At 42.4% G+C, this 27923-nt stretch overlaps 1 protein-coding gene across 1 annotated transcript; it reads left to right on the top strand.

Moving 5' to 3' along the window:
- The first annotated feature begins 594 nt into the window (after nucleotides 1-594).
- Nucleotides 595-27719, top strand: MSH4 (mutS homolog 4). The gene is made up of 16 exons (XM_062003974.1): nucleotides 595-862; nucleotides 3187-3351; nucleotides 4607-4770; nucleotides 6569-6679; nucleotides 7677-7792; nucleotides 8209-8382; nucleotides 9517-9689; nucleotides 15635-15771; nucleotides 16184-16287; nucleotides 17057-17181; nucleotides 18915-19115; nucleotides 20837-20955; nucleotides 21466-21594; nucleotides 23163-23337; nucleotides 25816-25904; nucleotides 27534-27719. Exons 1-16 carry the CDS (start codon nucleotides 595-597, stop codon nucleotides 27717-27719), a joined length of 2436 nt encoding a protein of 811 aa, XP_061859958.1.
- Nucleotides 27720-27923: the final 204 nt, after the last annotated feature.

Here is a 27923-nt window from a genome sequence, read left to right as displayed (position 1 = left end):
GGCAGCAGCTGGAGAGCAGCTCGGCAGCGACTGGGGAGTTCTGCTAGGCAGCAAATGAAAACATTTGACGTGATGTGTCCTTGTGGTCAAGGCAGCGAATGGTATCCTGGGAAGTATCAAGACGAGTATGTCCAGCAGGTCAAGGGAGGTTGTCTTCCCCCTCTACTCTGCCCTGGTGAGGCCTCAGTTGGAGTCCTGTGTCCAGATCTGGTCTCCCCAGCTCAAGAGAGGTAACTGCTGGAAAGAGGTCAGGGCAGGGACACCAAGATGCTGAGAGGACGTTAAGAGCGGTGTGATGAGGAAAGGCTGCAGGACCTGGGGCTAAACCCTGCCCAGCTCCCGCGGACTCGGGCTCTGCGAGTTGCAGAATGAAGGGGGGACGGATTACGTTTAACGCAGCCCTCCTGACGGAGCATTGCCGAGCGTCTCTGTGCGTTCCAGCGGCCCAGCCGCCCGCTCCCGCCGGGCGCGTTGCTGACGGCGCCCCCGCTCCCGCCGCGGCCCACCCGCCCGCTCCCGCCGGGCGCCGCGGGGTGAGGGGCCGCGCGTGCCGCCGCTCTGAGGCGCCACTGCCGCGGAGCTCGGGCCGGCGCCATGGCCGGCGCGTGTAGCCGGGCGCCCGCCTCCGCCGCCTCCGAGTCCTACACGGGCCGCGACTCCTCCACGTCGGGGCCGAGCGGGCGAGGGGAGCGGACGGCCCGCTACACGTTGGGGCTGCTGCAGACGCCGCGCAGCACGACGGACAGTACCGGCTGCAGCTCCAGCGGCGGGCCGGGGCCCGGCAGCTCCAGCGGCGAAGGCCTCGCTCCCAGCCGCTCGGCCAGCGGCAGCATGGGGAAGCCGCCCGTTTCTGGACCAGGAGGTGAGGTGTTGATATCTTTGGCCGAGCCTTCATCCCTTTATTTTCTCCTCCTGCCCTCTTTGCTTGGGTCGGGCTTCGACAGAGCTGTCAAAAGCTCTTACGAGCTGTGGTTGTACTGAGAAGGGACAGCAGCATCTCTTTGTCTTGGGAACCTCTTTTTTGGGGGGGGATTGTCTTTCAGAACAAGGGCGGGCATTCCTCACTCTTCTTTAAATCAAACTTTATTTCACCTTTTTAGGCAGTAGTATCTGAGTTCCCAGCCAGGTTCAATCAGCACAGCTCAGTTGGTTATGGGTTTTGGGTTTGTGTTTGGCTTTTTTTGTTGCATCATTCCCATGATTTAGGGAGTTTTGGGTTGCGTAGGGTTTTTTTATCCCGACCTTTGCAATAGTTTTGAGTACTGTTATCCTTGATGCGTTCTAAGAATGTTGTGGTCCCAAAACGCAACACTATGGCCGCTTGCCATCCTTTATGTAAAAGCCACTGCTTACACCAGTCTCCTGGCAGCCCCTTGAAGATGAGACCAACAATGACACATACCGAACCATGTGTGCATCAACTCAGTCATAATACTTCTCCCACCAGGCATCCCATCTTGGCAAGCTGAAAAAAATGATTAAAATTGTATGTCTTTCAGTAGAAAAACTGTAAAAGGAAGTGGGAAGTCTTTTAACACTTGCAGAAATGCATTCTAAAGTACATACATTTCCATTGTGCACAAATTGAGAGGAAGGTAGCATGGTTTTGAGTAATGTACGTGATCAGTCATGAATCCTAACATAATCTCCAAAACCAGCCAATGAAACAACTAGCTTGAGTTCTTGTTAAATGTTCATTTTTTAAAAATATGTGTAGACAGTTTGGTTCATCTGATCTTTAAAATGACATTTTCCCCCAACTTATGCCAGATTCAGTACATTCCAAGATAAGAGCAGTCTCTTCTGACAAACTTCTGAGTGAGCTTGTGCCAAAAGCTAAGGGAATGCAATTTTTAGAAGTCATTTATATGCATGGCACTGCTGATTTCCCCACTCTTTAAAGAACAGTTAGTCTGAACTAGTAATTTTTTCTGTCAACTGTCAGAGTTTTCTAAGATTTAACCTCCCCCCCTCCTCCCCCTCAAAAAAGGTGATGATTTAACCCTGTCTGAGTACCAGGTGCTCACAAACACCATTCTATCACTTCCCCTCATAAACTGGACAGAGGATAATGCTGCAGTGTGGGTGCCCCATGGGGTCACAAGTCCTGACAGTCAACCTGAGATCTGCTAGAGATCTGGCTGGCTTTGGCTGTGTCACACACAGGGGAAGCTCCTAGCAGCTTCTCACAGAAGCCACCCCAGTAGTCTCCTCTCTACCAAAACCTTGCCACACAAACCCAATACAGTGTAATGGAAGGAACAGAATCATTTGAGATTGCATATCTCTTAATACTTGAAATCTTGTAATTTGTAAGTGGAAAAACTCTGTTATATCTTAATGTATTTTTTTGTCTTGAAGCAATTATCCAAGCTTAGATTAAGGATGTTACATTGTTTGTAATAGTCATCTCAAGAGAACTGGAAATAAGTAAAAGAAATAATTTATTGAAACTAAAGAACAGAGAAAAAGAGATTTTTCAGGACTTAATGTACATAAATCTTAAGACACATTTGTAAAAGAAACTGCAGATAATAAACAAGTTCCAGAATATTGCGTGATTCTGAGAGCTGAGCCCCCCATAAACTCAAAATGAGATCATTCTCAAGTGGAGGAGTTTTTGAGCATGGTTCCTTATTTTCTTATATTGTCCTTTTGTTTTTTTAAAAAAAGAATGCTCAGCCTTTAAAAGAAACTCACAAACACATGCAGTCTCAGAGATTTTACAACTAATGGGCAAACATGAGACAGAACTGACAAGGTTCTTTCATAAGTCTCGAATTTGTTAGTATATGAGCTTGCCCGTTGTACACTGGCTGCTGTTGTTTTATTCCAGACCAGTAAAGTAAACAAGGATTATTACTGATGCTGCAAGTAATGTCATTGTGGAAACCAACCAAGCTTGTTTTCAAAATAGACATTTTATTTCATTTTTTACTTTGGAGAGCTTTTATAGAGTGACATTAAAGCTTATTGCTTGGATATCTCTATTTCCTGTAAGAAAGAGACATTTTTCTAAGTTGTGTATTTATACATTGCTTTGTGAACAAAAACTGATGAAATCTTTTTTCTTTAGCAGGCAGATTGAAACAGATGATCTCTAGAGGTCCCTTCCAACCCCTACCATTCTGTGATATACAATGTAATGTGTCTGTTTCCAAAAGTCAGTTTCCTTTCCACCCCCAGAATCGTATTTTGGAGATAAAAGTTCTTGTGTAGAAAATGCTAGTGTGTGGAATCTCACAAGTTCCTCTTCTGTGCGAGGCCTGAATAACACATGGATCGGAAAAACACCCCTCTCCTCTAGCAGATCTGCTTGCAGAAGCCATACACCTCTGATGGGATATTCAGGTCAGATAAACAGCTCGAAAAGCAAATAGTCCTGTCTACATTTCTAACATTATTTTATTAAATGCACTTTATTTTTTAATGTGATACAGTAAGATACTGAAATATATCCAAACCACAAAGCATCATGTGTTTTGTACTAAAGGGCATGCCTGCCTATGAAAGATGTACCCAGAGGGGAAAATCCTACCTTAGATACTGCATAGATGTTTTGGTGTTGCAACCTCTTGTCACTTACTTTACATTCATGTATAAATTATCAATGTAGGCAGAATTCAGACATTTCAAAAGTTGAGAGAGAGAAAATTTACTGGTGTTTGAGATCAGTAAACACGTCTACACTATCAAAATCCAGTACTGTTCAGGTGGTTTTGAAAGTGAAACCTGGGCATGCCTTCCATATGCAACTATTTTTCTTACTAATAGCATCTCTTCTGAACATTTAAGTGAATATGGGAAGGATTAAGTGAAGAATCTGTTCAGCTACTTTAAGATTTTGTTTGGCTTTCAGCTAAAAAGAAGATGCAGATTACAGAGGGAATTTCCAGATTGACTGAGAAGTTGTACCAAAGATATATTTAATCCAAACCATTTTTAAGATTATAAAAATGTGTTTTAAAAAAACCCACCAAAATGAAAATCCAATGATTTGGTCTCAAAAGTACCATAGGTGTATATACTGTAAAATAGTTTAACAGCAGAAAATCTTATGAAATATGTATAAACATGTAAAAGATTTGTTTTCCCTAACTTGACAAGATCTGAGCCATCTTGATGATAGTTGTGCTTCTAGTGGAATATAAACTTGCAGTATCTCTCTGCAATGAATTCACCTGATTTTAAGTTTCAGTAATAGCTGTGCATCGTTTTGAGTTTTATTATGGCAAATGTTTAACGGTAGCTATGCCTTTTGTCATGCGCTGAACATCTTTTTTGTACAGAGACAGTGGCTCAGAAACGATATTTTCACTTGCTGCAGAAATGTGATTAGTTCTGACAGTCTTAAATGAATGTATTCAGTTAGTCTTTTAATGTAAGAATATGGTGTTCATAATTGGGAAAGCGTGCCTTGTCTTGTGTGATATTGCAAAGAAGGAATTCAGCAACCAGATCTTAAGTTTTTGGCTAAGTTTGGTAAGTTGAAAGGGCTTTCCATGGATGTGAGAATGTAACCACGTATTTCACTTGGAATGTCTAAGTATGATCCTGTCAATGTAAAGTAGTGGCTCATCAGTGAATATATGCCACTGTTTTACAGTTACGTCCTCATCTGCAGTCTCTGCCAATTCTGTTGCATCAGTTATTGTAGCTGTAGTAGAAGGAAGAGGCCTTGCCAGAGGTGAAGTAGGAATGGCTAGTATTGACTTAAAAAGTCCTGAGATGATATTATCACAATTTGCAGACAATACAACTTATGCCAAGGTATTGTTGCATAGTTAATTGTTGTATCCCTTACAGGCTAAATATTGTGACTTTCTTAAAATGTTTATGATTGATGAGAAAATAATTTTTAGAAATTTAGTGGTTTAGGCCCATCAGGGACCAAAAGACCACGATTAGCCTCAAGTACCAAAGACCTGAGGATTGCCAAAAGGCAGGGAGAGCTTAATTGCCGCTGAAGATCCAGGACCAAACAGAGCAGGCTGCTGGGCTTGGGGAAGAAAACAGAAAATTTACTGCAACACCAACTAAAGCAAAACCATAAACCCCAAAACATAACAACCAGAAAACAACACAGAGTGGTACAACAATGAAGAGTCCAACCAGCCCTTTCAGAACACCTTCTCCCCACTCCTCCCCTCTTCCCAGGCTCAGAGCCCTGATCCCGGGGTTTTTACCTCCTCCCCCCTTGAACAGCCCAGAGGGGCAGGGAGGGGGGTTTCAGTCAGTCTATTCCTGATGGCTTCTGCCCTTTGTCCCTCCTCAGGACAGGTGGGCTCCGCACCCATCCTCCCTGTATGTCCCTGGGGTCCCTCACACACACACAGCCCTGCCCGGGCTGCTCCCACGCGCATTGATCCCACAGGCTGCAGCTCGTCTCTGCCTCTCGTGTGGGGCTGCTCTGGGCCCGCAGGCTCCAGCACGGCCTGTGCCATGGCCCCTCCTCACACAGTCCCTCGCCCGTCCGGGCTCACTCACACGGAGCTGCTGGTGGCTCTCAGCCCTGCCATGGCCCTGCAGGGGTTGCAGGGGCACAGCTGCATACTCACCACGGCTTGCAGAGGGGTCTCTGGTCTGGTGCTTCTCCTTCCTTCCTCCTTCTCTGACTGTGGGGTCCGCGTGGTCACCTCCATCTTGTATCACTCTCACACCTCCTGCCAGCACTTCACATTCCCGTCCCTAAACAGTGCTGGCAGAGGCGCCAGGTTGGCCCAGCCGGGCCGGAGGTGGGTGTGAGCCCATGAGCTGGGGGAGAGTCCACAAACTCTTTACCGGGTCTTCTCTGCAACCCACTCCCCCTGGTACCAAGCAAAAGCTGCTCCTTGCTAAACCAGGACAAAAAATTTCTCAAAAATGAAAGTAACAAGTTGTAGAAAACGTGCAGTGTTGAAGGGGCTGTTGTTATCTTTAGTGTGTCTCAGATGTTAGATAAAGACGAAAGATGATGTGGCAATGTGAGTAACAATTCACTTAAAGGTTTCAAAGTGAAGAACATTTGCTTTTACCAAGAAAAAAAAGAAAGTCCCATGTAATTAAAAAAATGATAAGACTACAGTTCTACAAGCTAATTGTGTTTTCCTTTTCTTGTGCATCCTTTTAGTTTTGAACATTTGGTACATGAACTCAGTGAGGTTTTCCCATATTCTTGAAGTTCCTCAAGGTTTGCTTTTAACTGTGATGCCTCTGGAAAAGTATTCCTAATGATTGTCAAATATGATGGGCCGTGAGAGCTTGCTCCTGCCATCATAGCCATTGGATATAGCTTTGTATTTTTCTCTCTACTTTGATGACAAGCATGTGTCTATGTTTCACAGAGAACACATACCTCTATATTAGTAGTAGTAGTAGTATTTTTATTTAGTTTGGTGTGTATTTATGCATATTTGTACCTATGAATACAGGTAAATTTGACTTAGTCTAGAAGGCACCAGAAAATCTGGTCTTTATTTACAGAACTGGAACTGTGGCTTTTAAAGCATAAGTATTCTTGCTGGTTCATTGTCATGTAAATTATTTCAGATATGTGGATTTTCATTTAATTCTTCTTCTTGGTATTCAGGTTATTACTAAACTCAAGATTTTAACACCACTAGAAATAATAATGTCAAACACTGCTTGTGATGCAGGGAACACAACAAAATTGTTTAGTCTGATAACAGAACATTTCAAGGTAAGATCTTAAATTTCATTCCCTGTTTTAGGGTTCTTGTAGCTTACATTTGTATGATTACTTATTTCAGACTTTTCTTCTAAAACCTTAAACGCAGGCAGATTTTTTTGTTTCCTATGATTTTCAGGCCTAATTTTACCATGATAAATAATAATCTAAATGCAACTCTGATGCTGCTAGTTCTAGTCCTGACAATTACAGAGATGATTGCATTACTGAATAAAACTGAATGTTTTGAATTTGTAGCACTGAAATAATTTGAGCGATATAAATGCAGGAAAGATTCAGAGATTAAAAGATCAAGCATTTTCCTTTGCTCCTTCTTTGCTTTCTCAACCTGACAAATGGGGCTAATGTATCATGGAATAGGAGAAGGAGCACTGGTAGGGTAAAGGAGGGTGAAATGGACTAGTATATGTAATTTATGAGTGTTAAAGCCTCAGAACTTTTAAAATAAATTGTTAATTATTACTTCAGTTGCTTCCATGTCTGAACTGCTGATGGCTTCTTCATGCATCCTGTTCTATTGCCTGACCTTGTTCCTCTTTTTCTGGCATAAAGGCTTGATAAAGATCCCTTGGGCTTAAACCTTGGCAAGAGAAAACTAGAGCTTGAATAGGTGCATTGATGCTAGCGTGAAAATAACTCTTCTCAAAAGGTCATTAATTTGAAACAAATCCAGGTTAAATTCAGAATTCAGAAGTCACTAGTTTTTGGGTCGAAAAGCAACCTCCACAAAAAAGCCTGGGTTAATTTGCTCACAACAGTAGTATGAGGCTTTTTGTGTGTAGTCAATACCAGAGGAGGAAAGATGAGGCACAACAGTTTGTCTTACCTGTGCTAATAAGCTAGATTGAGTACTGCTACAAAGACAGATTGCTGAACCAAATGATAGATCTTCCTGGAAACACAAATTACCAGAAAAATAGAAAAGTCTGTCTGAACAAAAATTCTCTGTAACTTTAAAAGCTATTTGCTTTTCTCCCCATCTTCACAGAATGTGACTTTTACAACTGTCCAAAGAAAATACTTCAATGAAACAAAGGGTCTGGAATACATAGAACAATTGTGTGCATCTGAGTTCAGCACCATTGTCATGGAAGTTCAATCAAAGTATGTTTAGATAAGAAAAACCATACCATGTCTAGATAAGTTTTATACATACTTAATACACAACTTGATGGCTTACTGCAGAAGTTAGAAGGGCTTAGCAAAGCCGTGGCTTGGGTCTTCATTTTAGGTCACGTGTAACTGCTGAAATATCTATGTTCACAATACTAGCTATTTATTGTCGAGTGTCAAGAGTACAGAGACTCAAATGTTCTGGAACATGTGATTTACATGCATATAGAAATATATATGCACTATCCATGGGTTAGTGCATATTTAAAACGTACTATTTCTTCAGTGGTATCAATAGAGTAGTTATCAAGCAGAAGAGTAAATGAGGTTTCTGTAAGTGCACTGCTTGAATGTGTGATATTTAAATAACACTATTCAACATTCATTAGAAATTGTTTCTTTCCAAGGTATTACTGTCTGGCAGCTGCTGCAGCTTTGCTAAAATATGTTGAATTTATTCAGAATTCAGTTTATGCTCCTAAGTCTCTCAAGGTGCATTTCCAGGGGAGTGAGAAAACAGCTATGATAGATTCATCATCGGCACAAAATCTTGAACTAGTAGTTAACAACAGAGATTCTCGGTAAGAATACTTAAGTTTACAAATTACACTTTATACAGTTGTATTTCACCAAGTTTCTTTGATGTTTGTGTCAGAGAGCTGACCACGGTATTTATTTCTCTGTGACAGAACTTTGATACCATTCAGAGTTTTTAAGAAATCTATTTGGACAGGGAAAAGCAATACAATTTAGCACAACATCCTCGAGCATAGGAAATCTTGCAAGTTAATTGTGTCTATATTGTATTCAAATGGGTCAATGATGCAAAATTTCACAGATTGTGAAATACAGGAAGGCAGCATTTCCACAAGCAGTTGTTTATGTTGGATTAAAATGCCTGGATTGCATTCATTTTACACAAGATAAACAATCAGGCTTGAAAGTTGTTTTGTTTTCCCTTATCTCTAAGGAATAGCGGCAAACAAGGTGATTTCTATAATGATGGTAGGATGGTACTTGATTGCATGGTAGTTCTCCACGGTGAAAACAATGCTTGGAGCACTTCCTCACCAGGATTTGCTTGCTTTATAAGCAGAAGAAGCTGCAAGGCTTAACTTCTCAAGACTGTTACCCTTCTGAGAAAGGGAAAGACCTGGAACTTGCACTGTGCTGCCTGCCAGGTTCTGAGATACACCTCTGTTTAGAAGTTCATTCATCACCTTGACATAAAAAAGGAGAGCCTGGAGATTCTTCACTCTCCAAGTGTTAACTCATAAAAGCTTTCCACTTGGAGTGATGCCACAGAATGCCATAGAGTGGCTTGGATTGCAAGGAACCTTTAAACATCATCTAGTTCCAACCTCTCTGCTGTGGGCAGAGACATCTTTGACCAAATCAATTGTCCTGAGGAAGTTGAGGAAAAATGTCAGCTGCACCACTGCAGTGGGAATGGAATACTGCTACAAAAAATGAGGAAAATACTGAGTACAAATGTATTTCTGTGGTTTGGAAAATGATATAATGAGGCCTAATAGTATATTAAATTACCTGACTTCCTAAACTGCTGTAATCCATATAACAGCCAACAGTGGTGCTAAGCATCCCAAAAGCAAGCCTCACACTTGTAGAATACTCTTCTTATCTGAAAATGTCAGTTGGTATTTACTGTCTTTATCTTTGTGAGTGTATTCTTCCTGTCTGGTTTCCTTTCAAAGGAACGGTCACACACTTTTTGGTGTCCTAAACTACACTAAAACTCCAGGTGGAAGTCGAAGACTTAGATCCAATATCCTGGAGCCACTAGTTGATGCTGAAACAATTAAGACGAGACTGGACTGTGTTCAGGAATTACTCCAGGATGAGGAGCTCTTTTTTGGTCTTCAAGCAGGTACTAGGGTTTTTTTAATACATAGTATCATATATCTTCTTAAACACTTTTTCTAATCTAGGAAAGTATGCAGTGTGACTCAATGTGTTTGAAAAGCAGTTTTTAAATGCTTGCTCATGTGACACCTAGCAGATACCTAGTCTTTATTATGATAGTGACATTTTCCTCAAGTATTATGCTAAGAAAAGTGAATTTCTATGATAAGGTAGGTAAAAATGAGTTAATAGCTTTTTTGAAGAAGCTGAGCTTGTCACTTTATCTCAGTATGTCACTTTGGCTCAGGCAGTGTGGCTTGGATGAGTGGACAGTGAGGTGGATGAAGAGGTGGCTGAATGACAGAGCCCAGAGGGTGGGGATCAATGGCACAGAGTCGAGTTGGAGGCCTGTGGCTGATGGAGTTCCACAGGGATGGGATCTGGGGCCAGTCTTGTTCAACATGTTCATCAACCACCTGGATGAGGAGACAGAGGGACCCTCAGCAAGTTCCCTGCTGGCACCAAACTGGGAGCACTGGCTGATTCCCCAGAGGCTGTGCTGCCATTCAGCGGGATCTCGACCGGCTGGAGAGTTGGGCAGAGAGGAACCTCCTGAGGTTCAACAAGGACAAGGGCAGAGTCCTGCATCTGGGAAGGAACAACCCCACGCACTAGGACAGGCTGGGGGTCGAACTGCTGCAGAGCAGCTCTGCAGAGAGAGACCTGGGAGTCCTGGTTGATAATAAACTAAATATGAGCCAGCAATGTGCCCTCGTGGGCAAGAAGCCAATGGCATCCTGGGATGCATCAAGAAGAGTGTCGCCAGCAGGGTGAGGGAGGTTCTTCTCCCCCTCTGCTCTGCCCTGGTGAGGCCTCATCTGGAGTCCTGTGTCCAGTTTTGGGCTCCTCAGCTCAAGAGGGACAGGGAAGTGCTGCAGAGAGTCCAGCGCAGGGCCACCAAGATGATCAGGGGAATGGAACATCTTTCATATGAGGAAAGGCTGTGGGAACTGGGGTTGTTTAGTCTGGAGAAGAGGAGGCTGAGGGGGGATCTTATTGACATGTATAAATATCTAAAGGGTGGGTGTCAGGAGGTTGGGACATCCCTCTTTTCTATAGTAGCTAGTAACAGGACAAGGGGTGATGGGATGAAGCTGGAACACAAAAATTTCCACTTAAACATAAGAAAAAACTATTGCACTGTGAGAGTGAGGGAGCCCTGGCACAGGCTGCCCAGGGAGGTTGTGGTGGCTCCTTCCTTGGAGGTCCTCAAGACCCGCCTGGACACATTCCTGTGTGACCTGATCTAGGTGACCCTGCTTCTGCAGGGGAGTTGGACTGGATGATCTCTAAAGGTCCCTTCCAACCCCTACCATTCTGTGATTCTATGATCTCCATGTCTAGATATGCACTATATACATAATGTTAAAAACAAATCAGGGCATCACTGGTGTGATACTTGTGTATACATACTGCTTTTGTTGCTTTGTAAAACGTAATGCAGACAATTGTAAAAAAAATACCAGAGTGTAAGTCCACCTGAAGCTGGATCACATCATCTTAATCTTCATCACAAGAGAATGATTTGTCACAATAATTATTATTGCTGAATTGGGTGTCTACTTGTACAGTAATTACTTTGTGCTTTGGTTTATTAACCAGAGTACTGCCAAAATAATTTAGATGGCTATTTTTAGCCTGTTTTTTTCCCTGCCAAATAGTTTTTGAAGATAGAATGAAAGGAAAAGTTTAGTGTAAGTATCACTAACTAGTTGTATGCATTTAAAGAAAAAATCTTATTACACTTTCAGCTCAACTTTTGATCTGTTTGCTTTTGTTTGATAGTTATCTCAAAATTCCTGGATACAGAACAACTACTTTCAGTTTTGGTACAAATTCCAAAGCAGGATACGGTACGTTTCGAAGTACACCTCAGATGATCAGTTACCTGGCTGTAACATGCAATGTATAAATGTGATATTTTCTCCACAGCAGCATCAATGTGTAATAGAAATTTAGTCTCTTATTTTTTGAGGTTAATACAATTTTAATAGCCTGAACAAGATTGTCTTTCTTGCTAGAAATTAAATGATTTCTTAGTTTCAATGTAGTAGAAATCAATAGAAATTAGTCTTTATTGCCTAAAAAGGGTATTTTTAAAAAGGTTCTCAAGAAGCACTCTGTCTTTGCTCAGTTCTAGCTACGATACAGATAACCTTTAGTCAGTGTTCAGTTACTGTCGAGACCACCTTGCAGGACAGGATTCACGGACCACGCATCAGACCCATATGATCCATGCAGAAGCCGTTTATTTTAGCATTCAGTCACATTATATATGTTATTCTTTTCTAAATACATGATGCACTCTATTCTGAGTGGATAGCTCAGTCTATCATGCTCTGTTCACGTGCCTAATAGCAAAATGCTATTTGTTAAGCTTAACTGTGTTAATATCTTGATAGTAGGAATTTCTATATTCCTTTACCTAATTCCTTCTTTATCTAATTTCTATTCTAAGCTTACATAGTTTTTTTCCCAGACACAGCTGCCTTCATATCTACATTCTCATAAGCAACTCGTCCTTGATTATTCTTTAGGCTCACTGTTCACTGTCTGAAATAGCCAAAGTCAGAGGCCTGCATCTGAGGCCTGTGTCCGAGGCCTGTGTCTGAGCCTAATGCAGCTTATGGTCTCATATAACCAAAGTCTGGGTGGACACATGTCCATTTTCCTCCAGGTACATTGCTACAAGTTACAAAGTCAATTATGTAAATGTACAAAGCCAGAAATGGGGCTTGCCTGTTAGTTTCCAAGACACAAATGTTGTATGAGCTAAGCGCAGCTTTTTCATGCAGGATTTTAGTGTTTCTTCTGGTAGACAACCAGTTGACAGAAAACAATGTACTCACTTGCACAGCATAAGCAGTACCACATGAGCCACAAGTTTCCCTCGTGCTGGCTGCTCTGATAAGCAGAGAACCTTATGTCTTAAGCACAGAAATAGATATCTAGGTTATGCATACTGTATGGAAGTCCTTGCTGTGTCTGGTTTCCAACTTAACCCATACTTCTCTGTTAACCTTTGAATGTAAGGAAGAGTAATGTATCAGGGAATTGATTACTCATTTTCTCAGGGCCCTGTCTTGCAGATGAAAAGAGTGCCCTGCTCTTATCTGTTAATTTAAATCAAACACCTTACAAGGCGACCAAAATGAAGTGCAGATGAAAGAGTTGCAGTAGCATGCAGTACACATCAGCAGTAAAATCCTTCATCATAGCTGTTCATTGGTTAGAATGTATATGTGGACAGAACATTTTAAAGGGCAATCATTATTGTAAGCAAGTTTTTAAAATATTTTACTGCTTTTTTCTTTTTAATTACATGGGCAGGTATTTAAGGGTATAAATCTGTCATACAGATCGGGTCATGTTGTGTTTAAGATCAGGTATGAAAAGGGCTATGCTTCCTAAGTATAATGCATAATGTAATTGCCTTGGAAGAGTCTACATGCCATACAGAGCTTCTGTAGAGCTATGTGTGCATAGGAGATTGAAAGTTTTCATGGCTTGGGTTAGCAGAGTGTTCTCAGAGTCAGTCATCGTCAGTGAAGACAGTGAAAATAGCTACTGATGGGCAAACTGTCACAGTAGGCAGCGTAACGTTTAGGTCAACATTTTTTTATGCAATTGGACATTGCAGTTGTCAAGGTGAGTTTATAAAGTGTTTCAGCAATTTTCATTAAAAGTATAAACCTATTGACAGCTAATAGTGTGAGTTCTGCTAGTTCTTAAGTACTTTTTTGAACAGGCAGACAAACACCTCCAATATTTCTAAAATTTTTCAACAGGTTAAAACTGCTGAGTCAAAAATAACTAATTTAATCTACCTGAAGCATACTCTAGAACTTGTGGAGCCTCTAAAGGTAAGCTGTCTCTGTAATTTTTTTTTTTACTGAGGTACAGACCACCTTGTCCTTATCTTTATACAGTGCAGTTTGTTAAATTTCATAGAATACAGAACAAAATATCTCAAGTTGGAAGAGACTGATGAGGATCATTGAGTCAAAAGAATAATTTAGTCTTTCAGAGCACAGTACTGCCAACATAGCCTGATAACTCTTCATGCAGCTGAACAGATACATTTTAGTCTAATACTCCTCAGAAAGAGATTATCTAAGAACTTTCAGTCCTTTAGAAGGGCCACAAAAAGAAGTAACTCTCCATGTCCATATTTTCATCATGTACAGGCTGCTTTAAGAAGCTGTAACACACCACTGCTAAAGGCTTACTACAGTTCTCTTGAAGATAAAAGGTATTTAGCATCATAATTTAGCTCATATGTTTTAAACTCTCACCTTTCTTCAGAATGTCTGTTAAGAATAAAGATGTTGTGTCTTTCCTTATTTGTAGTTACAAGCATAGCTCAATTTCTTTGCCTAAAAGCCGATTCTAATTTTCAGCCAACAAACAAGTGCAGGGAAAATAGCAAACCAGAAAGGTCACTGTGATACTGCAGTTGATCATGAACTGTACTCCACTAGAAGTAATTCTGAAAAGACAGAAGTAGTCCCCATAATCATGCAAAAACGAACCGTTGCCTGTATATTTGCGAAATAATTTATGTCTCCCAAGGATCTGAATAATAGCTTTGGTCAGACTTGGGTATAGCCTTGCTGCATTCTGAGGCAAAAATGAACATGGAATTTAGCGTTTGGTTTTAACTCTTAATTTTGGGATAGTATTGCAAATAAAAACCGTGAAGTATTAATTAGCTAATTAGTGATACAATTAATATTGCAGATTTGGAATTATACTTGAAAAGATTACAACTGTGATTAATGATGATACAAGGTACACAAAAGGATGTCTGAATATGAGGACCCAGAAGTGCTATGCTGTTAAGCCTAACATCAATGAATTCCTTGACATAGCTCGCAGAACATACACAGAAATTGTCGATGACATAGCAGGTATTTCTAAACCAAGACTCTTATTTATTTGGAGTTCAAAGTATATTGAACCAGGACCTGTACTGACAGGGCAAGGGGCAGTGGCTTTTAGATGAAAGAGATTTAGATTGGACGTAACAAAGAACTTTGTTATGATGATCAGATGTGGAACGGGTTTCCCAGAGAAGTTGTGGATGCCCCATCACTGGAACTATTAAAGGTGAAGTTGAATGCTGCTTAGAGCAACTTAGATCATTAGTGAAAGATGTCCCGGCCTGTGGTGGGGATGGGGGTGTGGTGGTCTAGATGGTCTTTAAAGGTCCTTTCCAACCCAAATCATTCTATGCTTCTGTATCCTAAGTTGCTAGTCTACATTGTGAGTAGTTGGAAGAGTGGATGAGCTTAGTGAAATGAACACCACTGAGTTACCCTAACCTTTCATTTCACAGGAGTATCACGCTATTACCCTCTTTGCAGTATTTAGAATTCCCATGATTTAACAGTATGTGTTCTTCTATCATCTAAGTTTTCTACATAATCTTCTCAGCTAGGAACAAGATGGATATAAGGGGGGTATTTACAAGTGTAAAGTATTGCCCTCAGTCTGGGGAACAAAGACTGCTTAGAATCATGAACTGATTAAAAACTGAGAGTTAATGTTCTGTCTTCTGGTTAGGTACTGACGGAAAGTTCTTGAGCAAACTTGCCTTTCAGTAGTTGGCCACTTGGGAGTTGGTCAAATGTATTCATTCTCTTTAAAGAACACATGAATTTATCAGATTCTCCACTGGATTTGTTTTCCCCAAGAGCTTTATGCATCCAGATTTGTTTCGTTAATACGTTACTCCAGTAACTCCCTGGAGACTCACGTCTAAGGGTTTTGTCATGTTACATGCCTGACACATTCAACACCTGTAATCACATCAACAGTACGCATCTTTGTACCAATGCAGACGTGTATGTGTGTGTATGCACATGAATGTATGGAATTTGGATCAAATCTTTTATTTCTGATATGTAGGTATGATAACACAACTGGCAGAAAAGTACAACCTACCAATGAAAACAAGTTTCAGCTCTGCTCGTGGATTTTTTATCCAGATGACTGTTGATTGTTCAGCGTTACCGAATGGCCAGCTTCCTTCAGAATTTACAAAAGTATCTGTACCTTTGTGCATAAGTATTTGTATATTTAATGTATATAAAATGTATAACATGAGTGAAGTACACATTTTACAGTAGTTTAAGCAACAAGTAAGATAATTTCAGTGAAGATGTGTAGAAGCAAATGAAGGTGTAATTGGTATGTTTTTATAACTGCCCTATTTCTAGTTAATATAGTCAGAAATATTCAATTATGTGCAATTATGTTGTGTGTAATTATAGAATTGTATAATTGACTGACAGCTGCATTCTCTTATATGGATTTTTCATAACAACTTACATGACAAAAATGAAACCAGGCATTATTTTGTCTGCTTTTTTTACCTAATATTGGCCCCAGTTTGCTTTTTAGAAACTGTTTCTGATAACATGGCAAGTTCTTATTGTTGGTTTGAATTCTCTGTAGGTCACTAAAATGAAAAACACATACAGCTTCACTTCAGCTGATTTAATAAAAATGAATGAAAGATGTCAGGAGTCCCTGAGAGAAATATATCACATGACCTACTTGTAAGACCATTTAAAACTATTTAACATTTGCTAAGTACATTTATTTTGTCCAAATAACAGCTAATGACACGTTGTTAAAGCTAACTTTCTGTGAAGGTAGGGCTACTTAACAGAAATGATCCAAAGCTACACCGATCAAATGTACTTCCTGAGACAAAATAACCCACCGGAACTGTGTAACATATTAATTGTAATTGCAAATATACAGTCATTTATTAATTAGGGTGACACTTTTATGTATTAAACTGTTATGGGTGGTTTATCTACATGAAATGACTCAGTGAACCATGTGGCGGTGTTGGTCAACAGCTACCTGAATATGAGCTGGCAGTGTGCCCAGGTGGCAGAAAAGGCCAACAGCATCCTGACTTTTATCAACACTAGTGTGGCAGCAGGCCCAGGGCAGAGATTGTTCCCCTGTGCCGGGTCCTGGTGAGCATGCAGCTCAAGGGCTGTGTTCAGTGTTGGGCCCCTCACTTCCAGAGGGTCACTGAGGGGCTGGAGCATGGCCAGAGCTGGGCAGCAGAGCTGGGGAAGGGGCTGGAGCACAAGTCTGATGGGGAGCAGCTGAAGGCACTGGGGATGTGTAGTCTGGAAGGACAACATTCTTGCTGTCTGCAGCTTCCTGACAGGAGGTTGTGGCAAGGTGGGGGTCGGTCTAACAGCATATCTTAATGTATGCAGTAGGAATGTTATTAGCTTGCTATATTTGTGCAAGTCGTATGAAGTGACTGTACTGTGCAGCAACTAAATCAATGTCTTATTTCAGAATAGTGTGTAAACTCCTGAATGAAATCTATCAACACATACATTGCCTATACAAGCTGTCTGACATTGTGTCAATGCTGGATATGCTGCTTTCATTTGCCCATGCCTGCACTCTTTCTGATTATGGTAAGTTCCTTCTTTGATTCCATCACTGGCCAGATAAAGGCCTTCCAGTCAAAGGATATCCAGGCTGTTTTGTCTGGCTCTCCAATTGCTAAGGCAACAACATTTATTTTTCTGGGTCTCAGTAGGCTTTAGGTGAATGTCTCTGGTCTGTCCTTTCCAGTCTTGTGCTAATATTCTTTCTGTTCTCATTTATTGAAATTACATTCTGACATTTAGCTGCTGTAAGCCTTTACAGATAATCTTCTCAAGGTAGCCAGCTTAAGCATGTTCTATTGAAAAGCTGTAAGTCCATGAACATTTTGGGTTTACATTTCTGTTCTGAAAGGGCACAAGGTAATATAAGCACATCAACGTCAAGTATATACTTAAACCAAAACATGTAGCTTACCTTTGTTCATCTGATTCCATTTCTGTAGCACTTTTAGACATTTTTGGAAGTTGTGTCTTCTGAGGAATCCAGGATCATGTACTTGCCTTCTTGCTTAGTCCAATTCTGCTATGTAGAGCGCATTGCCTTCCAGTAATGCTGAGCTGAGACCTACCTACAATATGATACAGTCTAGATCCTAAGTTGGGTCTGGAAGCCACCTCAGGAGACATATTAGTTCATCATTGCTGATGCTGCAACGTTAAGTTCCAGTTCATGAGCAGGATCGGTTTACTTTGCAGCATGGACTGTGAGTCTTCGTGTGCTGATGGTTCCAGTCATAGCACAGGAATTGATATGTAACTGAACAGTAACTGATAATGCTTGAGGCATCACAACCTTTTCCTGCCAAATGAATCAGAGCATGAGTTTTCTTCAGCAGTAATAATAAGACCAAAATCACTTAGCTTCTCCCATAAACCTACGCCTGCGGTTCGCACAGCCAGGCACGAAAAGAAATGGACTTTGTGCTTTCAGTCCCCTTTGTCACTCAACTCTTATTACCCAAATCATCAAGTGACTAAAGCCTACACCAGGTAACTAGTTTAAACCCCAAAAACTACTTTGACACTCCTTTCTTCAAGGCTGCTCCATTTAAGTAAACCATAAAATAAAACATTTCCTTGTTACCCCGGGGAACTGTCACTGAGGTGGACAGAGAGGAGGCGTGCAGATTAGGTTCAGAAACGACCTGTATTCTGATAGAGATAGATACAGATAGTCCCACAGTATCAAATGGATCCATGTATACATAGTGTACACCTGAATAATCAATATGATAAAACATAACAGAAGGAATGCTGCCTCCCTGTTCCTGTGCTTATGTAATAAGGTACATATGTAGTAGTCGCAAGAGTCCATGCCTCATGTACTGCATGTGTTCATAACAGTATACAAATAATTAAAAACACATTAGCTAGGAAACTGTCTCTCAGGTTTTCTAGTTTAAATCCTTTTCAAGTTCCACTCTTTTTAGTTATTACTGGAGTCCAACCCTACTTACTGCAGGACACAAACACAGAATGTCCACGTGGAAACAAAGTGTTAGTTACGAGGTTCTTTTTGTAATAACACATCATGAAGGTTTGAATGACAAGCAGAATCTATTCCTGAAAGTGGCTGGTAATTCTTCCCAAGTGCTGCACGTTAGTCGTGCTCACTACAGGAAAGTAAGTACCAGGGATTCAGGACCACGGAGTTTGACTTCTGCTCTGCAAAAATGACTTTATTTCAAAACATGCCAGTTTCACAACATAAAGGTTTCCATACTGACGCTGCAATGGTTTGTGTCCTTTGTCTTATTTAGTTCGTCCAGAATTTACGGATACTTTAGCGATCAAGCAGGGATGGCATCCAATTCTTGAAAAGATAGCTGTGGAAAAACCAGTGTCTAACAACACGTATCTGACAGAAGGTAGCAATTTCATCATTATTACAGGACCAAATATGAGTGGGAAATCAACATACCTAAAGCAGATTGCTCTCTGTCAGATTATGGCACAGATTGGTGAGTCAGAGTGTACCATAATCTTCTGCAGCACGGGTATTTTTTCCTAATTCAAAATCTATATGAAGTCGAATGACTTTACTCCTAGAATAAGATTCTGCCTAAATAGTAATAAGTAATTTTTAGTCTGTTTGTTCCTACTAGCTCTTGTGTTGCTGATGGAGGCCACTGCAAGGTTTTGGATCTGCCATTGGACATTTCTGGGGCCTTGTATGTGCATCTGGAAGCCTCCTCAGTCTGTCTTTAGGAAAGGCACAGCTGTATGCTTTAATCCACTGGAACACTTTAACCCAATCTTGTACCTTATGCTGGATTTATAGTGAGTGTCCTCAAAGTATGCCCATTGGGCTATGTCTGTATTAGTCATCCAAAAGGAACAGATGAACGTGATGAATGCACGTACCTCACCTATGTAGAGAAACGTGCAAGCAGCCAAGTAGAATTAACAGTCAGCTATCTCAAATTAAAGGACTAATAAATACTGGAAGGTTCTGTCACTGAAATTTTAAAAGTGAAACAAATATTTGTGAAGTCTAACTGAAACTCATCCCTATACTCAGGAATGTCTCATCTTTACATTAAAGATAAGTCTGTTAGCAGTGGACAGACACCTTAATAGGCTGACCTTAACTCTACTAAGATGAAACTGTTTAGCAGTGGAGAAGAAAATTTGTCTACCGTGTGTTTATGGGTCCAATCTCCAACAACGGCAAGTTCTTCAGGGATTGGTCTCGGAAACAGGGGTGTAATATAAATAAAGGAGACTGTAAAGTGTTTTGGCACTAATAAGCCTCAAAGCCTGCCAAAGGCAATATAATCGTTTGTTTAGGAAACTAAGATTCCTTCGGATTAGTGTAAATTAATCCTAGTGTTTATTCTCATTTCCATATTCCTTTAGACTGACACACAGCTTCAGGCATACAATTCCTTAGAGTTTTACTGATAAGCTTCTTTAGTTATGGTATCTGTAGGGTGATTTTTTCTGTATAAAGTATTGACAGAACATAGAATCACAGAATGATGGGGGTTGGAAGGGACCTTTAGAGATCATCCAGTCCAACTCCCCTGCAGAAGCAGGGTCACCTAGATCAGGTCACACAGGAACATGTCCAGGTGGGTCTTGAAGCCCTCCAAGGAAGGAGCCTCCACAACTCCCCTGGGCAGCCTGTGCCAGGGCTCCCTCACCCTCACAGTGGAATAGTGTTTTCTTATGTTAAGTGGAACTGTTTGTGTTCCAGCTTCATCCCATCACCCCTTGTCCTGTTGCTGGCTACTATAGAAAAGAGGGATGTCCCAACCTCCTGACACCCACCCTTTAGATATTTATAAATGTTAATAAGATCCCCCCTCAGTCTCCTACAGACTAAACAGCCCCAGGTTCCGCAGTCTTTCTGCGTATAAAAGATGTTCTGTACCCTTGATCATCCTGGTGTCCCTGCACTGGCCTCTCTCCAGCAGTTCCCTGTCCCTCTTGAGCTGAGTAGCCCAGAACTGGACACAGGACTCCAGATGAGGCCTCACCAGGACAGAGTAGAGGGGGAGAAGAACGTCCCTCGACCTGCTGCCCACATTCATAGTCATATGAAGCTATAAGATGCATTCTCTACAGTGCATAAAGACCAGCTGTAAAACTGATTTTTTTCCTCAGCCCCGGACACATTTAGGCAGATTGCCATTTGTCTCACTGATATGAGAAATCTTGTATTTCCCTTGTTTTGTAGGTTCTTATGTCCCAGCAGAGTACTGTTCTTTTCGAATTGCTGAGCAAATTTTTACCAGAATAGGTATGGATGATGACTTGGAAACCAATGCATCGACATTCATGATGGAAATGAAAGAGGTACTAACCACAGCTAATGCAGGGTCCCAGGCCCATTTTTACTGTTAAGCTGTTAGAAATTGTACTATTGTATTTCCACTGAAAGGGTGTGCTTTGAAAAGCAGTTAAAAATTCAGCTTTCATCTGTTACCTTGATGATAAACCACAGAAAACCAGGCATAGCTTAAATAAAATGTATCCCAATACAAGTAGATATAAGTGCTCTGGTGGGCAGTAGTTTCAACGTTTTGTTATTTCTTACACTTATTTGTAGGAGCCTAAGCCCTCTCAATTCCCTCTCACAAACTGGTAGGATTTTGAGGTAAAGTTATCTGTTCAGTGGAAAGAAGTGCTGCAATACAAGTTGTGTGATCAGTGTTTTGAAAGCTGTGAAAAGGTAAAATTCATGGCTCTGACAAGATTTTAAAGTTGTCTGAATAACACAAAGTATTCCTAACAGCAGCAGTATTCCTAACAGGGCTTTGTAAAAATGTGTTTATGGGAATGATAACACATCAAATATTTTCCTAGATAACATACATCATACAAAATGCTAATGACAAATCGCTCATCATAATTGATGAACTTGGAAGAGGTACCAGTGCTGAAGAAGGTATTGGCCTTTGTTATGCTGCCTGTGAATATCTGTTGAATTTAAAGGTAATTCTGTTCTGAAAAAATAATGGAACCTCAGAATCATTTTGTCATAGTGAAAATAAATACAGGATGTGCCCATGTCTACAAACCGATATCATGTCTTGCCTAAATGTGATCGTTTTTTGTAACTGGTAGACACCAAGAATTACGGGGGTAGAGCAAAACTGCTGACATAAATTGCACTTCTGTTCACTCTTTGTTGTGATTTAACCCCAATAGGGGTTAAACACCGTGCAGCCATGCACTTACTCTGCTGCCGTGGGATGGGGGAGAGAACTGAAAGGCTAAAAGCGAGAAAACTTGTGGTCTGAGATAAAGACAGTTTAACAGGCAAAGGAAAGCTGTGTGTGCGAGCAAAGCTAAACAAGGAATTCATCCACTGCTTCCTGTCAGCAGGCAGGTGTTCAGCCATCCCCAGGACAGCAGGCCTTCGTCCTGACTTGGGAAGACAAAGTCTGAACATTCCTCCTTTGTCCTTCTTCTCCGCAGCTGTGGGATGTTCCTGGGGTCAGCTGGGGTCGGCTGTCCTGGCTGTGTCCCCTCCCTGCTCCTTTTACACCCCCAGCTGCTCACAGACGGGATAGGGTGAGAAGGAAAGGCCTTGCCGCTGCTCAGCAGTAGCTACAACTTTGGTGTGTTGTCATAGGATCACAGAATGGTAGGGACTGGAAGGGACCTTTAGAGATCATCCAGTACAACCTCCCTGCCAAAGCAGGTCCAACCGTTAGGCAGCACTGCAATGGCCACCACTAAACCACATCCCTCAGCATCACGTGTTTTGGAATCCCTCCAGGGATGGGGACTGCACCAGGCAGCCTGTACCGGAGCTTGATAACCCTTCTGGTGAATAAACCTTTCGTGATACCCAGTCTGAACTTCGCCTGGCGCAACCTGAGGCCATGTCCTCTTGTCTTGTCACTTGGGGGACTAACCTTTACCTCACAGCAGCCTTCCTACAGGCAGCTGCAGAGAGTGATAAGATCTCAGCCTCTTTGTCTCCAGACTAACCCTCAGTTCCCTCAGCCACTCATCACAACAGGCCTGTTGCCACACTATTTCTAATACAATTTTTAGGTGCGTTGCACGTTTCTCTTCTTATTACTAGTTATGTGATTAACCTCAGGTGTTGTTGACAGCTTTCTGAAGTAAGTGTGTAGGTGTTTAGTTTCTCATTAGAGTTTATTCAAAGTACTTGTGTGGTCTAGTTTGAAAAAGCTCCAATATTTTCTGTAACCTCTACTTTTGGTGATGTTCCTAGAGAGTGTTAAAGCAACTATTTGACAATAACTCAATACTAGCCGAATTTTGTAAGTATTACGGGTCTCCTGTTACTCCTGGTATTCTTTTCCTTCTATTGAGAAAGGAGTGAGAGAACCCTCAGTTGGAAAAGATGTCCTTGTCACTGGTAGAACTTGTCACTTAAAGATTTTACTTTGTTACTGTAAAGACAGCTTTTTGCTGTTTTGGAGGAAAACCCAGACATCTGTGAGATCACTTCAATTTTCTTAGTTATTGTAACTTATTCCAGGATCATTTCCTAAAAACATTTTCTTTCTTGTTTCCTCATTTAGGCATTTACATTGTTTGCTACACATTTCCTGGAACTGTGTCATATAGATGCTGTATATCCCAATGTGGAAAATTACCACTTTGAAGTGCAACATGTCAGAAGCAGTGCTGGAAACAGGGAGAAAATTACTTACACTTACACACTCTCTAAAGGATATACAGAGGAAAAGAACTACGGTAATGGATTCTACACTGTCTTTAGTAAAGATTATATTGGATGCTGTTTCGTTTATTAGGCATCTGGTGTTTTCCTGGCTGACAGATTTCTGCCGAGTTTGCATCTGCCTCTTAGAGAAGCAGCTGCAGGTCTATATACGTTCCAAGTACTTCTATGTTTGAAGGAGCTATGTAGTGAGGTAGTAGTTTGAGGTGCTATGGGCTTACATGACATTTTGTAGTGAAAACCCCCAAATTTGAGTAGTTTCCGTGTCTGCTTGATTCGCCTCCATTTCAGTGAGGTGAGGTGAGCCATTCTGAGTACACCTGAGCTGATTTAATCTCTGCTTAGGGAAGCGCGTGAAGGCTCTGTAGAGACTTAAAGCTGTGAGTGCTGAGGTTGGTGTTACTTAAAGCTCTTTTACAATCTGCCATAGTAATGATATGTCAGTGAAACTGTAGCTTGTCCCTTTTTGATTAGCAAAAAGGACCCGAGTTTCTTTTAAAAGGGGCAGGAATTTTACTGTGTATTTTATGCCTAAGGGTATTTTGAGAGGTTCTCAGGAAAATGGGTTTATTTCTCTTCTAACTTTGTAATAAGTGACCCTGAGGACAGTAGAGATTGGCAGAACAAAGAAATGATGAAGAGACAGCAGGGCATAGCTACATGTATAAAGACGTAGAGAAATATGTACGTTTCCATGTACTGGATTCCAAGGTGGATTCCTTGATTTAGGTGGCATTTAATCCACAGGAAATTAGCTCTGCGAGATTCTGTCTGCAAGGTAGTGGTAACTGCAGACTGTAGATTATTCCAGTACATTTACAGAGTATTCTTATAAAACAGGAGACCTTTGGTAACTCAGTGTTGGTGTCTTTGGCTTTCCCTTGCTGGGGCAAATTAATTCTATGAAAGAGTGCAAGAACTTTTCTTGACTGTTCTGCATTTTTAGCCCTACAGTATTAAAGCACACAATGAAGCACAGAATCTCCTCAGAACAGCTGGGGCCACAGACAGTGGGAAAAGTAAAATCAAAACCAATCCCTTCCTTTCTTACCTTGAGCATCTGGCAGTTTGGTCGCTGGCAACAGAGGAGAAGTTGGAATGTGGCATCCATATCCACCGGTTGTCTGGATATAACAGGGAGGGTGTTTAGCACAGTCTTGGTATCATCCAGCTTGCCAAATTGGAAAACTAACCAGAGAAGGAAGTTAGCACCACTGTGACAGTTTTCTCCTTCAACTTCTAATGTGCCTCATCCTGCCCAGTTACTGAATTGCCAGCAATAACTTTACTTGCAAGTGCATCTTAAAAGATAGCATTAAAACAGAGCAGACTTTTAATTTTGTAACTCTCTGTCCTGGTTTAGGCCCCTCAGGGAACAAAAGACCACGATTAGCCTCAAGTACTGAAGAGGCTGAGGATTGCCAAAGGGCAGGGAGAGTTTAATTGCTGCTTAAGGTTCAGGACAAAACAGAGCAGGCTGCTGGGCTTGGGGAAGAAAACACAAAATAATGTAATGCAACACCAGCTAAAGCAAAACCATAAACACCAAAACATAACAACCAGAAAACAACACAGAGTAATACAACAATGAGGAGTCCAACCAGCCCTTTGAGAACACCTTCTCCTCACTCCTCCCCTCTTCCCAGGCTCAGAGCCCTGATCCCGGGGTTTTTACCTCCTCCCCCACTGCATGGCCCAAGGGGGCAGGGAGTGGGGGTTTCAGTCAGTCTATTCCTGATGGCTTCTGCCCTTTGTCCCTCCTCAGGACAGGTGGGCTCCGCACCCATCCTCCCTGCATGTCCCTGGGGTCCCTCACACACACACAGCCCTGCCCGGGCTGCTCCCACGCGCATTGATCCCACAGGCTGCAACTCCTCTCTGCCTCTCGTGTGGGGCTGCTCTGGGCCCGCAGGCTCCAGCACGGCCTGTGCCATGGCCCCTCCCCACACAGTCCCTCGCCCGTCCGGGCTCACTCACACGGAGCTGCTGGTGGCTCTCAGCCCTGCCATGGCCCTGCAGGGGTTGCAGGGGCACAGCTGCATTCTCACCACGGCTTGCAGAGGGGTCTCTGGTCTGGTGCCTCTTCCTTCCTCCTCTGACTGTGAGGTCCGCGTGGTCTTGTATCACTCTCACACCTCCTGCCAGCACTTCACATTCCCGTCCCTAAACAGTGCTGGCAGAGGCGCCAGGTTGGCCCAGCCGGGCCGGAGGTGGGGAGAGTCCACAAACTCTTTACTGGGTCTTCACTGCAACCCGCTCCCCCTGGTACCAAGCAGAAGCTGCTCCTTGCTAAACCAGGACACTCTCAATCCCATATTGTTTATTAAAAACAAAAAGTGAAAAAAAGCAAAGAGAAAACGTACCTCGAACTTATTTTAATAAAAATGAAAACTTCTCCCCTTAAAAACAGCCCAAGTTGATTCCAGCTCACACTGTGGAAGCTAGGTGGACAAATTACATCAACAAGCCTGATGTGTGTTTTGTATATTTAGGATTGAAAGCTGCAGAAGCTTCCTCCCTACCATCATCCCTAATCCTGGATGCGAAGCAAATCACAAGCCACATTGCAAAACAAATGTTGGTATGTAGCAGAAAATAACAATATTCATGGTGTTTATAAGACTAAAATGTATTTCCAGTTCCTGAAAGGAGGGAGGATACGCAGCTGCCTGTGCTCGTATGGAAATAGATTTCATGAAAATTCAGATTTCTGGAACGAGTTGCAAAAGACTGTGCTGAAGGTCACTGATAGGTGACAGCCCAAAACAGTCCTTAGGGAGCATTGGAGGTAGTGTCGGTGTACCAGCTTGTCGTGGTTTGGCCCAGCCAGCACAGCAGCACCACGACAGTCTCTCGCTCGGTGCCCCCATTCACCCCCACCCTCGTGAGGATGGCAGAGGCTCCAGTGAAACGGCAGTAAAAAGATCACCAAGGTCGTTGTGGATGGAGACAAGGGCAGGGAGGGCTCGTGGTCAACTACAATTCTGGGCAAAACAGACTCCAGTGCTCGACTGAGAGAGGAAAGGAGGAAAGTTTATTCTACAAGAAACAGAATGGAATAAAAGCAAAAAGGGAGCAGGATGATGAGAAAATTACACCTAGCACTTTAAGATCTCCCTCCCCCATCCCTCCTTTCTTCCCAGGCCCAGCTCACTGCTCCCCAGATCTCTACCTCCTTCCCCTCAGCGGCTCAGGGGGGCAGGGAGTGGGGGATGTGGTCAGTCTCTCACAGATGGGCTCTGCCTCTTCTGTCTTCTCAGATGAGGACAACTCCTGGCATTCTTCCCCTGCTCCAATACGGGGTCCCTCCCCCCAGACACAGTCCTGAATGAACTTCTCTGGTGTGGGTTGTTCCCAGCAGCTGTGGCTTCTGCCCATACAGAGTCCCTCACACGGGACACAGCCCTTGGGGAATGTCTCTGGTGTGGATTCTTCACCACGGCTGCAGTTTCTGCAGTTACAGGGTCCCTCTCTCGGGACAAGGCCTCTTCTGGGCATAGGTTGAATGAGCTGCTTTGTCGTGGGTTCCTCCCCACAGTTACAGCTGTGGATATTGGGTCCCTTCCTCGGGACACGGCCTCTTCCAGCCATAGTCACTGTCCCTGGCTCGGGGCCTTTAATGAAGTGAATCGCTGCCCCTGGTCCGGGGTCAGCTTTAGCAACATGAGTCTCTGCCCCTGATACGGGCTCATTATCAAAATGAGTCTCTGCTGCTGATGTGGGGTCTTTAAAGAAATGCAAACAAATCTCAGCTTCACCAGGTCTCTCCATGGAATGCAGGGGAGTCTCTGCTCCAGCACACCTCCTCCCTTTCATCACTGACCTTGGAGCCCACATGGTTGTTTCTCTCACTGTTCCTACTCCTTGCACCACCAGCAGCCAGAAGAAGAAGAAAGGGCAGAAGAAGGAAGAAGATGGAGGAAGAAACCTCCTCTTCCAGCTTCTTCTTACAAAGTGATGGTGGAGGCGTCTCTTTGGCTCAGCCCCGGCAGTGGGTCTGGCTCAGAGCTGGGAGAGTTGCAAGCAACTTCTTACAGGAGCCATCTTTACAGCCCCTTCCCCCTTACCAGAAAAGGCTGTCATGTCAAACCATGACACAGTTGAGAAGCAGGAGATTAGAAATAGGCTGGAAAAGAGCCAATAGTGGTATTTTCGTAACGGAAAAGAGTTAATTTCATTGTTTAATGCATGTTTGTGTTTTTAAAAACAGCACAGGCAGAAGAGCACTCCTGCCATGATGAGGGAGAGAGCTATGTACCATTTAGCAATGAGATTGGTCCAGACTGCCAGAAATTCTCGGTTGGATCCAGACAGTTTGCGTATATATTTGAAAGGCTTAAAGAAGAAATACGAAGCCAGTTGTCCTGCACCCGGGCAGAGTGATGAGCAACAGTAATGTGTAACACAGACTGCTCCTCTGATTTTTGTGACCGCAAGGTGTTTGTGTTTTTTCCCATAGTGTTAGAAAACACTGCTTTTCATGTTTTAAAGTTCTTAAATGTGATGTGTCTGGTGTTACAGCTCCTACATCTGATGAGATCTTGTCTAACAAAAAGCAGGTAGTCCGCTTGTGTTGTGTGGGCAAGCTCTGTTCTCACGC

This window comes from Colius striatus, chromosome 10 (assembly GCF_028858725.1).
Source record: "Colius striatus isolate bColStr4 chromosome 10, bColStr4.1.hap1, whole genome shotgun sequence".
NCBI classification, from domain to species: Eukaryota; Metazoa; Chordata; class Aves; order Coliiformes; family Coliidae; genus Colius; species Colius striatus.
The sequence above is the reverse complement of the archived record's forward strand: the minus strand, read 5'-3'. Positions and strand labels throughout refer to the sequence as shown.